Source organism: Lynx rufus, unplaced genomic scaffold (assembly GCF_022079265.1).
Source record: "Lynx rufus isolate CCGP_SWC_20201006 ecotype Redwood Valley unplaced genomic scaffold, mLynRuf1.p SCAF_4, whole genome shotgun sequence".
Taxonomy (NCBI): domain Eukaryota; kingdom Metazoa; phylum Chordata; class Mammalia; order Carnivora; family Felidae; genus Lynx; species Lynx rufus.
The window spans coordinates 9,620,728-9,634,344 of NW_025814856.1; the positions used below are offsets into that span (position 1 = coordinate 9,620,728).

Genomic DNA, 13,617 nt, shown 5'->3' on the forward strand with positions numbered 1-13,617 from the left:
CCTCCGCTTGTTGCCGTTATCCTGACTCCTATTTCCATCAGGGGAGGCCTTCGGGAATCCCACGATGGGTTGTTAAGGTCCAGAGGCCTGAAGACACTGGAGGGGCGCATCCAAGACTGTGGGGCATCTGGAGCTCTCAGACCTGAGAGCAGCACAGAAGCCCTTTGTGAAGGGAATACAGGCTGAAAGAAAAGTGAAGGGGAACAAGGCAGGGCTGGCATCGTGGCCAAGAGACGCAGAGAGAGAAGTGTTCCAGCTTTGGAACTAGAAGACACCAGGGATCTCTCTCCCTCCCTTCCTCCCCTCCCCTCTCTATCTCCACACACAAAGAAAGGTCCTATGTGGACACAAGGGGCAGGTGGCCGTTTACAAGCCAAGAGAGAGCTCTCACTAGAAAACAACCCTCCCGGCACCTTCAGCTTGGAATCCAGCCTCCAGAACTGAGAAAATAGATTTCTGTGGTTTAAACCGCCCAGCTGATACTATGTTATTACGGCAGGGCTAGCAGACTAATAATACGCATGGCCAGGTAGAAAACAAAGGAAATGTAACATCTGGGGACGTTTTTCTCATCTTTTAAAACCTATCAGGAATATTTTCCTTCACCAATACATAGGAGTCTAAGGCTGCGTTGAGTGTTGCTGAAGAATAAAAACACCTTAGTTCTAGACCAGACAGGGATTAGGGATGTTGGGGTCATATGAGGGTGATGGGATATTTATGTATCTTTATTGTAGTGATAGTTACAGGAACCTGTCTGCGTAACACAGTGTCACAGAACTATACATGCACATTGTACTGATGCAATTTTTTGGTTTAGATATTTGATGATTGTTAAACACATAAAAATACTTAAATACATAAAAATGTATCTTTGGCAGGAAACCGGGTGAAGGACCTCTCTATATTAATTTTGAAACTTCCCGTCAATCTACATTTGTTTCAGAATAAGAACTTAAAAATAAAGAAGTACACAAGTAGATAATAAATAGATTAAAAAGTCTGTTCACTCTCAACCACAGTCCTCAGAGGGGCCAAAAAAGCCGGGAGAATGATTCTCCATAATTGGGAGGTCTTCCTAGATCAAAAAGATATAAAAACTGTCAAAGAGGCTTTCAGCCCAAATACTGGAAATGCTAAGCAAATACTTAAAAATGGAAGTGTGAGTTTCAGAGATGGTCATCACAGGGAAATATGAGGGGCGGGGTGTGGGAAACAGCAGATTGCTGTTTCATCTAAGTTCATCCAATGATGAGTTTCTATCTGAAGTCAGACTTAAAACAGGAAGTCTTTTTAGCGCACACACACACACACACACACCCACCCACACACACACACACATACCCCAAGACTGGGCAGCATCCTCCGTGGTTGGGCTTGCTGGTATCTTTACCATGAGAAACGGGCATCTAAGTTTGCTGCCGGGTAGGTAGAATTATAACAGTGGGGACAGGCCACGAAAGCTGTCAGAGAACTCTATCCAGGCCGAGAATTTTCTCTGTTCCTTGCTTTATTCCTGGGTTTTGCTCTGTTTCTGATTTTTGCACTATCTTTGTAGGGGAGAGTGGGGAAGAAATTTTAAGAATGGTACTAGCTCAATTATATTAATGTCTCAAAGAAGAAATTTGGTGAAACTTATTTCTAGGGCAGACTGGGGGACTTATCAGAGCTTTCTCATTTTACAGCCTGTATTACACCAGGTTCTCTAGAGAAACAGAAACAGTAGTTTCCGTATGTGTATACAAGCATATGTACATATATGATAGAGATGTATATGTATGCGTGTATATATATATATATATATATATAGAGAGAGAGAGAGAGAGAGAGAGAGAGAGAGAGAGAGATGAGAGAGAATGTGTCAGTTTAAGAAATTAGTTTAGGGGTGCCTGGGTGGCTCAGTCGGTTGAGTGTCCGACTTCGGCTCAGGTCATGATCTCACAGTCTGTGAGTTCGAGCCCCGTGTCGGGCTCTGGGCTGACAGCTCGGAGCCTGGAGCCTGCTTCGGGTTCTGGGTCTCCCTCTCTCTCTGACCCTCCCCCGTTCATGCTCTGTCTCTCTCTGTCTCAAAAATATATAAACGTTAAAAAATAATTAAAAAATAAAAGAAATTAGTTTATGAGATTTTTGAGGTTGGAAAGTCCAAAATCTGTAGGGCGGTGGGAAACCTAGGGATGTTTCCAGAGATGTTGATGTTATATCTCAAGTCCAAAGTCAGTCTGGAAAAAGAATTCGCTCTTCCTGGTGGGGGGTGGTCAGCCTTTTTTTCTCATAAGGTCTTCAACCGATGAGGCCCACCCAGATTATGAAGAGTAATCTGCTTTATTTTTATTTTATTTTATTTTTAAATATAATTTATTGTCAAGTTAGCTAACATACAGGGTATACAGTGTGCTCTTGCCTTCAGGAGTAGATTCCCATGATTCATCGCTTACATACAACACCCAGTGCTCATCCCAAGTGCCCTCCTCAATGCCCATCACCCATTTTCCTTCCCTCCCTCCCCGCATCAACCCTCAGTTTGTTCTCTGTATTTAGGAGTCTCTTATGTTTGCCTCCCTCTTTGTTTGTAACTATTTTTCCCCTTCCCTTCTCCCTCTTAAGTTTCTCAAGATCCACATGAATGAAAACATGATATCTGTCTTTCTCTGACTGATTTCATTCAGCATAATACCCTCCAGTTCCATCCACGTTGCTGCAAATGGCAGGATTTCATTCTTTCTCATTGCCATGTAGTATTCCATCATATATATAAACCACAACTTCTTTATCCATTCACCAGTTGATGGACATTTAGGCTCTTGCCATAGTTTGGCTATTGTTGAAAGTGCTGCTATAAACATTGAGTACATGTGCTCCTATGAATCAGCACTTCTGTATCCTTTGGATAAATTCCTAGCAGTGCTATTGCTGGGTTGTAGGGTGATTCTATTTTTAATTTTTTGAGGAACCTCCACACTGTTTTTCAGAGTGGCTGCACCAGTTTGCATTCCCACCAACAGTGCAAGGGGGTTCCCGTTTCTCCACATCCTCACCAACACTTGTTGTTGCCTGAATTGTTAATTTTAGCAACTCCAACCCATGTGAGGTGGTATCTCAGTGTGGTTTTGATTTGTATTTCCCTGATGAGGGGTGACGTTGAGCATTTTTTTGTGTGTCAATTGGCCATCTGGATGTCTTCTTTGGAAGAGTGTGTTTTTATGTCTTCTGCCTATTTCTTCACTGGGTTATTTGCTTTTAGGGTGTTGAACTTGGTAAGTTCTTTATAGATTTTAGATACTAACCCTTTATCCAATATGTCATTTGCAAATATCTTCTCCCATTTTGTTGGTTGCCTTTTAGTTTTGCTGATTGTTTCTTCATTGTGGTGAAGCTTTTTTTTTTTTTTATCTCGATGAAGTCCCAATAGTTCATTTTTTCTTTTATTTCCCTTTCCTTCTGAGACGTGTTGAGTAAGAAGTTGCTGTGGCTGAGGTCCAAGAGGTTGTTGCCTGTTTTCTCCTCTAGGGTTTTGATGGTTTTCAGTCTCACATTTAGGTCTTTCATCCATTTTGAGTTTATTTTTGTGTCTGGTGTGAGAAAGTGGTCCAGGTTCATTTTTCTGCATGTCGCTGTCCGGTTTTCCCAGCACCACTTGCTGAAGAGACTGTCTTTTTTCCATTGGATACTCTTTCCTGCATTGTCAAAGATTAGTTGGCCATACATTTGTGGGTTCAGTTCTGGGTTCTCTATTCAATTCCATTGGTCTATGTGTCTGTTTTTGTGCCAGGACCATACTGTCTTGATGATTACAGCTTTGTACTACAGGCTAAAGTCCTGGATTGTGATGCCTCCCGCTTTGGTTTTCTTTTTTCAACATTACTTTGGCTCTTTGGGGTCTTTTGTGGTCCCATACAAATTTTAGGGTTGTTTGTTCTAGCTCTGAGAAGAATGCTGGTGCAATTTTGATTGGGATTGCATTGAATGTGTAGATTGTTTTGGGTAATATTGACATTTTAACAATATTTGTTCTTCCAACCCATGAGCATGGAATGTTTTTCCATTTCTTTGTGTCTTCAATTTCTTTCATAAGTATCCAGCATACAGATCTTTTACCTTTCTGGCTAGGTTTATTCCTAGGTATTTTATGGTTCTTGGTGCAGTTGTAAATGGGATTGATTCCTTGATTTCCCTTTCTGTTGCTTCATTATTGGTGTATAGGAATGCAACCGATTTCCGTACATTGATTTTATGTCCCACGACTTTGCGGAATTCCTGTATCAGCTCTAGCAGTTTTTTTTGGTGGAATCTTTCGAGTTTTCCATGTAGAGTATCATGTCATCTGCGAAAAGTGAAAGTTTGACTTCTTCTTTGCCAAGAGAGTAATCTGCTTTAATCAGAGTCTACTGATTTCACTGTTAATCTCATTAAAAACAAAACAAAACACCATCATAGCAGCATCATGCCTCCCGTGAATGGAAGGACAGACTCTAACAGGTGACCCAGTGATTGCCTGTAGGGTAGATTCCTTTGCACCTGCAGCCATTTTCATACCACAAAGCCTGTCCAGTGACCCATCGCTCCTGGTACTGCACCTGGAGAGGCCTCTTAACCAGGAGACGGTGGTTCTACCTGACGGTGCCCTTAGTTGTCACTCCTCACCTGTCATCAGCTGCCCCCCTCTCTTGACTCCAGGGCTCCCTGCCCTGCTGATACTGCTGTGAGCTAGGGCTCAGACTTGGGGCTGTCTGACGCCCAAACCCACGTTCTTCTCGTGTGCCCCAAAACATGTATGTCAAAGAGGGGACAGTGACCCTGGGAGAGAAATCCTCAGGGTAGATTTCTGCCATTGCCAGAGAACTAAGAACCTGGCCAATCTGAGGACTTTGTGCTTCAAGATTCACTCCCTCCACCGGGAAAGGTTGGAATTTCTACCTTGTGTCCCTGACGTCACCTGTGTATATTCTGTCCCCTTACCTATAGCACTGAGGCTCCACAAGGTCTATGTCTGTTAGTGACGGACTCCTCGGGGAGTCCAGGGAGATGGAAGGAAAAGGACTGGTCTTCAAAACTTCGTAAGTTACAAGAGCCTTGGGAGAGCCATGGACTGTAGCATCAGAACCACCTCCCGGGAACAATGACCACGTGGACAAGGGTTGAAACTGCATCTCTGTTTTTTCTGCCCCAGGACTCTTGACACAGCTGCTGTTGCCACTGGGAGCTGCTGCCCAGAAGACTAGTGGTGAGTCTGCCCAGCCAGCCCCATGGGTAACATACACGGGGGAGTGCATGCTGGGGTCTGGGTCCCCTCACTGACAAGCAGGCAAAGCGCGGCATATTCTTCAAGTGAGGCTCTGGTCTTCTGGAGATAAGAGAAACCGTTTCTACCTCCACAAATGTCCAGAGTTTTCTGTGTTTTCTTCTTCCAATGGCAGCCATCCCTCTTGCTCCTCCGCCTCTCTTCCTCTGCTCCTCACCCCCAGCTGGCGGCTGGCTCCCTCCATTCCTTGAAGATTCTGACTGTGGTCTCTGTCCTCTCACCCTTTGCACCCACAGACTGTGCACGGTGGTGCCCTCTGAACTCCAGATGTGTCAACGCCACGGCCTGTCGCTGCTCTCCAGGGTTCACTTCTTTATCCGGGGACGTCTTCACCAACCGCTTGGAGAATTGTGATGGTACAGGGGCCTGGGGGGGTGGTGGTGGGCGCATGGAGATGTTGGGGGAGGTGGTAGGGGGAAGATGTTCTCCTCTCTATGCCTCAGTTTGCTTGTCTGTAAATTGGGGATCATCGTTGTACCCACCCCACACGGATGGAGTGAGATTTAAAATCTGCCCGTGTGGAGAACCGATAAAGAGTATGGAGCGGACTGTCCAACACAAGCTCTTATCGTGGCTACTGCTGTTATTACTATGATCGTGCTCATTGCACAAGGAAAGGGGAGAAAGAATGGAAGCAACGGGAGGAAAGAAACACAGGACTTGAAAGCCCAGGCTCTCCTCCTGGCGTGAGCTCACCAGGAACTCCCGACCCCTCAAGGTCATGGAGGGGTCTCACTGTTCACAGCAGACCCATGAGGAAGCAGAGCTACTTGGTTTTTTAAATGATCAAATTTGGGCTTAGGGAGATTGAGGAACTTGTCTCAAAGTCCCACAATTAGTAATATTATGTGAGTGTTACGATAAAAATGAAGAAAAAGGAAATTATCCCCATTTTACACTGAGAAATACTCCTCATGTACCGAAATAGACTTAGATGCATATTTTTTAAAAACGAAGGAAAATATTCCTAGCATGTTTGAAAAGATAAAAGAAAGAAAAAACTCTAAAATTTCCCAGTAGTCCGTGTAGTGAACTTATGGGCGATTCTCTTGATTTTCGTTGTTTTACATTTTCTTTGTCTTCCAAACGTCCGTGTGTCATTTAATATTTGGGGGAAAGTGAATTTCATCACGGAAAAAAAAGGTGGTAGGACTCCTGCCCAGCCGCCCTCTCCCGATGCCCTGAGAGGCGCCCCTCGCGGACCCCCTGTACGTCTGTGCGCGCGTCGCACGGAGACTCCGGCCCGGGAGAGCGCGACCAGGGGGCCTGCGGCTGCTGTGGCTGGACCCCCGCTCCCTTCTGGGAGCACGTTTGCCGGTTGAGAGTTTCTCCTCGTCGTGTCTTCCCCTCCCGCGCGCCTCATTACCACCCATGCCCCGCTGGACCCCACCCCATCCCACGACCCCGGAGACGGGTGTCCAGCCATCGCCCCCATCTGAGAAGACAGGAGGGCGGTCCCATGGCCCAGACGGGGCCGTGCCTCTTGCCGCCTGCTGTCCCGTCCTGGGGCTGACGCCCACAGCCTGGGCCCGGGGCCCTAGGAGGAAGTCCTCGAGTTCGGGTAGGAGACTCTGGTCTGGGGGAGACCAGCTGCCTGCCAGACCCCCACTCAGCACGAGGTCGTGAGCCCTTGCAGGCTCTGAAAGTCTCTGGTCCCCCGATGGGAGTGTCCGGGACCCAACGTCTGTCCCTGGCCTTTGATTCACCTGATCAAGTTGTTGAGGTCGTCGATAGCTGACGGTGTCCAGCCTTGCTCTGTGGGTCCCCGAGCTGCTCCGAGGGGCCAGGGTCGTGGCCATCTTTCCCCTCACATTTAGAGAACAGGAAGAGCTAGGAGGCCAGGAACCCACCTTGCAATAACTCAGCTGTGAGCAACTTCTTGGTGCTTCCTCATTTCATATCTGCAGTAGGCTCTGATAAGGGTCACTTCCTCCAGGGTTGACGTAGTAAGACTCTTCCAGAGACACCCTGGGGCATCTTGAAAACGCCTGACACCAGAGGGGGGGGGAGTGGGGGATGGGCCCTGTGAGGTGTACTTGGGCCACTGTGAGTAATGGGAGGTGAAAGCTGTCAACGGGCGGGGGCTTTTAGCCTCAGGTGTGAGTGGTGAGTGTCACCCAGCCACGACTCCCCCCACTGTCAGCATTGAGAGTGGCCTCCAGTGCCACCGTCCCTCTGACTGGAGCCCACCCCCAGCCTCCCGATGGTGCAAACGGTCTCAGAGGGGAGGGTCTGGAGCCCAAGTCAGGGCCTCCATCTGGCCCACAAGGCCCGCAGAGGGGGATGCAGACCTCCTTCTAGCCCCCGTCACGACACAGCAGAGTGTATGGATCTAGGTGCCGTCAGGCCCAGCCGGAGAGCAGAGGTGAGCAGATCAGTCGGCAGGCTTTCTAGAGCGGCTGGCTCCAGCTCGGTCCAACGAACTGTGAACTGAGTTCTCTCTGGGCCCCCACGGCAGAGGAGGGCTGGAGGCCAGGGCCTCTGCCCTGTGGGAACTCACTCTTTTGGCTGGTGACCCTTTGTTCTCTTGTGTTCCAGACATCGATGAGTGTGGGCCACCCTTGGCAGTGTCCTGTGGAAAATTTGCAGACTGCCAGAACACAGAGGGGAGCTTCTACTGCGAATGCAGGCCCGGATACCTGCTTGCTTCTGGGGCAAAAGCGTTCAGGAATGAGAGTGAGAACACGTGTCAAGGCAAGAACCACCCCACACCTTCCGTCTCCCCGTCTACGAGGTTTGGGGTCACTGGTCTCACTTTCTCCACAGAACGTCCTACCTGGTCTCCTATGCCTTTCCAAACTCCAGGGCTCAAGGTACATCACACACTCACAGCATGTGTGTTCCAACACAATATCCACCTTCTTCACCGTCATCAAAGGCTGCCGTGAAGAGTCCTTCCCCCGCTGGAGCCCACATGCGCTTGGCCACACTGGGAGCCCTCCCAGACCCCCGGGTCATGAGAAACATGGGGGAGGGAGGTTTGAGGAGGGAGGAGCCCATCTTCCCCAGCTGGCCCTGGCCCTGGCCAGCAGCCCTGCCTGGAGAAGACACCTTCTGGCTTCCTGGCTTGGGTTTTTGTCCGCTCAGCCTCCATCTGTTTTCCCGTGCAAGGCTCAGCCTGATTCTCCCCAAGAATTTCAACATATGGACAAACATCTGGGCCACCATGCTTCGCCCCTAGGACGCCTCCATGTGAATTAGAAAAGGCACCCCCGCTCGCTGAGGAGGAGACGGTGGGGCCTTCCAGATACTTCTATCCCAGGAAACAGCTGCAGGCAGGCCTCCAACACCCTCTCCTTCCCCCTGCAGGCGTAGACAAATGTCAGCGGAAACCCAGACTCTGTAAAGGCCGCAGCATCTGCATCAACACCCAGGGCAACTACACCTGCAGGTGCCCACCCGGCTTGGAGCTCAACCTGAGCGACCCAAACGTGTGCTCAGGTAGAGGCCCCGGAAGACGCTATGAGGCTGCGCCGGAGCTGGGGCGGGGCCAAGGTGGACCCCGCAGCCCACGGAGCAGGGAGAAGAGCCTTGGGTTCCTGAAACACTAGGGCTTTGCTCTGCCCAAGGATCTGCCTCCCCAGAAGGCCCACCACAGAGCGGGGAGGTAGCAGGGCCTTCCGGGCCTGGGGTTCCCTTGTGGAGCCCCCCGCCTCTGTGAGCATCCCCTGGTCTCGCCCCTTCCTCACCTGCCTCTTGGGAGCAGGGGGAGGGTGTCGCTTCCAGTTCCTGGAAAGGGAGCCTGGGCCAGAGCTGGGGAGGGAGTAGCTGAGAGTCCTTGGAAAGAAAGTCCGGTCCCCATGACTCAGTTTCCCCCCTGGTTTCACAGCCTGTAAACCGGGGACCATGGTCCCTGCCACGCCCATCTTGCAGGGAGGCCATCATAAGGTGCACTGAGATTGAGGTTGAAGGTCACCAGGGGGCAGCACGTGCAATAACAGCAGGGTCCCTGATGCCGGGCAGCGAGAGGTGGGTGCAGCCAGTGGAGGGGACCCTGACCTCTGGTTTTGTCCTCAGATGTGAATGAATGTACCTCGGGGCAAAACCCGTGCCACAACACCACCCACTGCCTCAACAACATTGGGAGCTATGAGTGCCGCTGCCTCCCTGGCTGGAAGCCCATTCCTGGGTCCCCCAATGGCCCAAACAACACCGTCTGTGAAGGTCCAGAGCTCAGATGCCACGTCCTGGAGACCCACACTCAGAACAGCTGATTGCATGCGTATTCAGTGGCACCCACACCACCCAAGCAGAATGAATGCTGGCGGTGCCCTGCTGTGCCAAGCCTTAATTCTCTTGAGGCTCGATGGGAAAAGATCTGGGGGTGGGGGGGGCGGGGATCCTGGGGAAGGAGCCGGGGTACTGAGGAGCAGGCTCCTTGGAGACCCCAGGCGGCAGCTAATTACCAACTGGGACAAAGGTGTTTCAATAGTTCACAACCTGCACATCTGTACAGGGCTCACGTGCTATGTGTCAGGCCTCCCCACACTTCCCATAACTCCTGCATCACCAGGATGTGGGGTCGGCAGGGGACGTCACCTCCAGCCAAGGTGGGAGGTACTAATATGGGGAAAGGGGGCGGGACACAGAAGGAGAAGGGCCCGAGTCCCCTCTTTGTGTCCCCAGATGTGGACGAGTGCAGCTTCCGGCCGCCTGTGTGCCACAACTCCACCGTCTGCGTCAACACCGTGGGCTCATACAGGTGCCGCTGCCGCCGTGGCTGGGAGCTCAAACCCGGATTCCAGAATAAGCAAATGAACACCACCTGTCAAGGTACCTGGTCTGACCTGACCCCAGCCGCCATCCCAACACACACACAGACACTCTCACACCTAATAAATGGCTGTTTTATCGCCTGCAGAGATGTCCTTCCCTGCCTGGACTGAACCCCCTGGAATCAAGAGCCAGGTGGGTGGCCCCAGCAGGGACCAGGAGGCAGGAATCCCTCTGTGCCACCCGCCTAATTCCCCCAATTTCCCCAAGCTCCCCCCCCCACCCCAACACACATACGCGAGGCTCTCTGACCCGCCCCTTCTCCTCTCTTCCCAGAGACTCTCCCACTTCTTTAAAAAAGTCCAAGTTCTGCGCAGAGACTTCAAGCCGGCCTTGGCTCAGGGCACCATCCAGGTAAGAGCACAACTCAGGAGAAGAAAGAGAACCTGGGCATCCCATAGAGGCCTGGGAGGAGGCCACCCCATCACCATGACAGCTTCTCTGAGACCCCGCCCCTCCCACGGAGGGTGGGAGAGCAGACACGCCAGTATTCACACTGTTGGGCACCCACCTGCACCCACAAATGACTTTTCTTCTCGCTGTTTCTGGACATTGGGCTTTATGTCATTCTTGGCATTTGTGAACAGGGTTGACCATGAGCGCTGGATTCCAGGGGCCAAGACCCAGGGAATCAGCCCCAGTACCACCTTTATCTACCAATCAGTTTCTAGGGGCTGTTCTCCGGGGCTGAGTGGGCAGGGTCTTCGTGGCTCACTGGCTCCATTCTCTCATCCCCCCCCCCCCAGGGCCTCATAGAGGGGGTGGATGAGTTGTTGCAGACCCCACAAGACCTGGAGGCGCTGCCCCGCTCAGAGCAGCGCCGTGTGGCCGCGAACCTGCTCGCTGGCCTGGAGGACGTCCTGAGAAACATAAGCCAGGCCCTGCCCAATGGGACATTGACCTTCAGTGCATCTGCAGGCACAGGCAAGTACTGGGGTCTGCCCCGGGCTCCTGCCCTGCCCTTCCCCACCTCGTTTATAACCCAGCCTCACTGGAGCCAGTGACCACGCTTGTATCTCAGTGTTACACTCCCTAAACCAATTAAAAGGTTGAAAAGAAACGAATAAAACTGTAAATCGTATACATTTTCATTGTAATATACATTATCAGCAGAGGAAATCATTCTAATGAAGAATTTAAGATACAAAATGGAAACATCTTCAAAAGAAGACAATTTATTAAATTTTTCAGAATGTAAATTTTGTATTATTTGATATTTAAGTTCATCACCATTTTATTACTTAATTTTAGTTTTTAAGGTTTATTTACTTTTGGGAGCGAGAGAGACAGAGCTTGAGCGGGGAAGGGGCAGAGAGAGAGGGAGACACAGAATCTGAAGCAGGCTCCAGTCTCTGAGCTGTCAGCACAGAGCCCAGTGGGGCTCGAACTCACTGACCACCTTTTGTGTAGCCATTCATTCACTGTTGGACATTTGGGTTGTTGACACCTTTTGACTATTTTGAATAGCGTTACTATGAATATTTCTGGATGAGTTTTTGCTTGAATAACTGTTTTTGGCTCAATGTATATAGACGTAGGGGTGGAATTTCTCAGCGATATGGTAACTCTGTGTTCCATTTTTTGAGGAATGACCAAACTAGTCTTCCAAAATGGCAGTGCCATTTTACATCCCCATTGGTAACACGCAATGGTTCCAATATCCATATTCTCAGCAACACTTGGTGCTTACATTTTGTTTTCTGATAGCAACTTCAGTGTATGTCAGGTAATATCTCGTTGTGGGTTTGATTTGCATTTCCCAAGTGACTAATGATATTTAATACCTTTTCACATGATTGTTGAATATTTGTATATAATATATATATATATATGAACTTATATATGTATATATATGAGCTTATATACTTTTTTTTTTGGAGACATCTATGCAAGTCCTTTGCCTATTTTTAAATCAGGTTGTTTGGCTTTTGGTTGTTGAGTTGGGAGAGTTTTTTATGTGTTCTAACAGTAGACTCTATGAGACATGTGATTTGCTAATTTTTTCTCCCATTCCACAGATTGTCTTTTTACTTTCACGAACAGATGCTTCTGTCGGATGAAATCTATTTTCTCTACTTTCTCTTTTTTTGCGTGTGCACTGGTGTCTTATCTGAGACTCCATTGCCAAATCCAAGGCTGTGAAGATTTACACCTGTGTTTCCTTCTAACGGTTCTAGTCTTAGCTCATAAATGTAGGTCTTTGTCCCATTTTGAGTTAATTTTTGTGTGTTGTGTGAGGTAGGGTCCCTTCTACTGCAAGTGGAGATCCAGATGTGCAAACACCATTTGCTGAAGAGACTTTTCTTTTTCCATTGAATAGTCTTGGCATCCCTTGTTGAAGAAAATCAGTTGACCACAGATGTATGGGTTTATTTCTGGACTTTCAATTTTATTTTATAGGTCTGTATGTCTATCTTTGTGCTAGTACCCTACTGTTCTGATTACTATAGATTAGTAGTAAGTTTTGAAATCAGGAGGTGTAAGTACTCCAATTTTTTTTTCATTTTCAAGATTATTTTGGGTATTAGGGCCCCTTGCAATGTCCTATGAATGTTACGATGCACTGTTCCATTTCTGAAAAAAAAAAAGGTGGAATTTTGGTATGGGTTGCATTGAATCTATAGATCTCTTGGGAAATATTGCCATCTTAACAATATTATGCCTTTTATTTTTTTATTATTTTAAAAGATATTTATTTATTTTGAGAGGGAGAGAATGGGAGAAAGAGAGAGATAATGAGACAGAGAGAGACAGAGAGAGAGGGAGAGAGAGAAAGGGAGAGAAAGGCAGAGAAAGAGAGAGAGAATCACAAGCAGGTTCCACAACTCAGCACAGAGACCAATGTGGGTTTCAATCTCACAAACTGTGAGATCACCATCTGAGCTAATATCAAGATGTTCAACTGACTGAGCCACTAAGGTGCCCCAATATTAAGCCTTTTAATCCACTAACATAGAATGTTTTCCTAGTTATTCAGGGTCTTTCATTTATTTCAAAAAATATTTTTGTACTTTTCTCTGATAAAAGTCTTGAACCTCCTTGGGTAAATTTATTCCTAATATTTTGTTGAAGATTCTTTTACATCTATGTTCATAAGAAATATTGGTCTATTGTTTTCTTTAATGGCTTTATCTGTTTGTTTGTTTTTTAAATCAGAGTGATTGTGGCTTCATAACATTATTTAGGTAGTATTCCTTCCTCTTCCATTTTTGGATGAGTTTATAAAGGATTCTTGTTAATTCTTACTTAAATGGTTGGCAGAATTCACCGGTAAAGCCATCTGGTTGAGGCATTTCATTTTGGGGAATTTTTGATTACTGATTTGTTCTTTTTGCCTGTTATAGGTCTGTTTGGACTTTAGTTATTTTTCAGTTACTTTTGTAGTTTGTGTGTCTCTAGGAATTTGTTAATTTCATCTAGGTTATCCAATTTGTTGGTGTATAGTTGCTCATAGATTTTCTTACAATCCTTTATAAATTCAGTGTGTGTGTGTGTGTGTGTGTGTGTGTGTGTGTGTGTGTGTGTATGTAAACACACATGTAAAT

The 13,617-nt window shown here is 47.9% G+C and overlaps 1 protein-coding gene across 3 annotated transcripts in view; it reads left to right on the plus strand.

Moving 5' to 3' along the window:
- The first annotated feature begins 1,326 nt into the window (after positions 1–1,326).
- LOC124522992 (adhesion G protein-coupled receptor E2-like) overlaps positions 1,327–13,617 on the plus strand; it is a 29,282-nt gene continuing 16,991 nt past the window's right edge. The window contains exons 1-10 of one of the 3 annotated variants that reach the window (XM_047094717.1): positions 1,327–1,425; positions 5,168–5,221; positions 5,536–5,655; positions 7,838–7,993; positions 8,609–8,740; positions 9,317–9,463; positions 9,926–10,072; positions 10,161–10,207; positions 10,349–10,426; positions 10,819–10,996. In XM_047094717.1, coding sequence (XP_046950673.1) covers positions 1,395–1,425; positions 5,168–5,221; positions 5,536–5,655; positions 7,838–7,993; positions 8,609–8,740; positions 9,317–9,463; positions 9,926–10,072; positions 10,161–10,207; positions 10,349–10,426; positions 10,819–10,996 — 1,090 coding nt within the window. In that variant the 5' untranslated portion in view covers positions 1,327–1,394. The remainder of the gene's footprint in view (positions 1,426–5,167; positions 5,222–5,535; positions 5,656–7,837; positions 7,994–8,608; positions 8,741–9,316; positions 9,464–9,925; positions 10,073–10,160; positions 10,208–10,348; positions 10,427–10,818; positions 10,997–13,617) is intronic. The other 2 variants (XM_047094718.1, XM_047094719.1) reach the window with 2 other exon arrangements.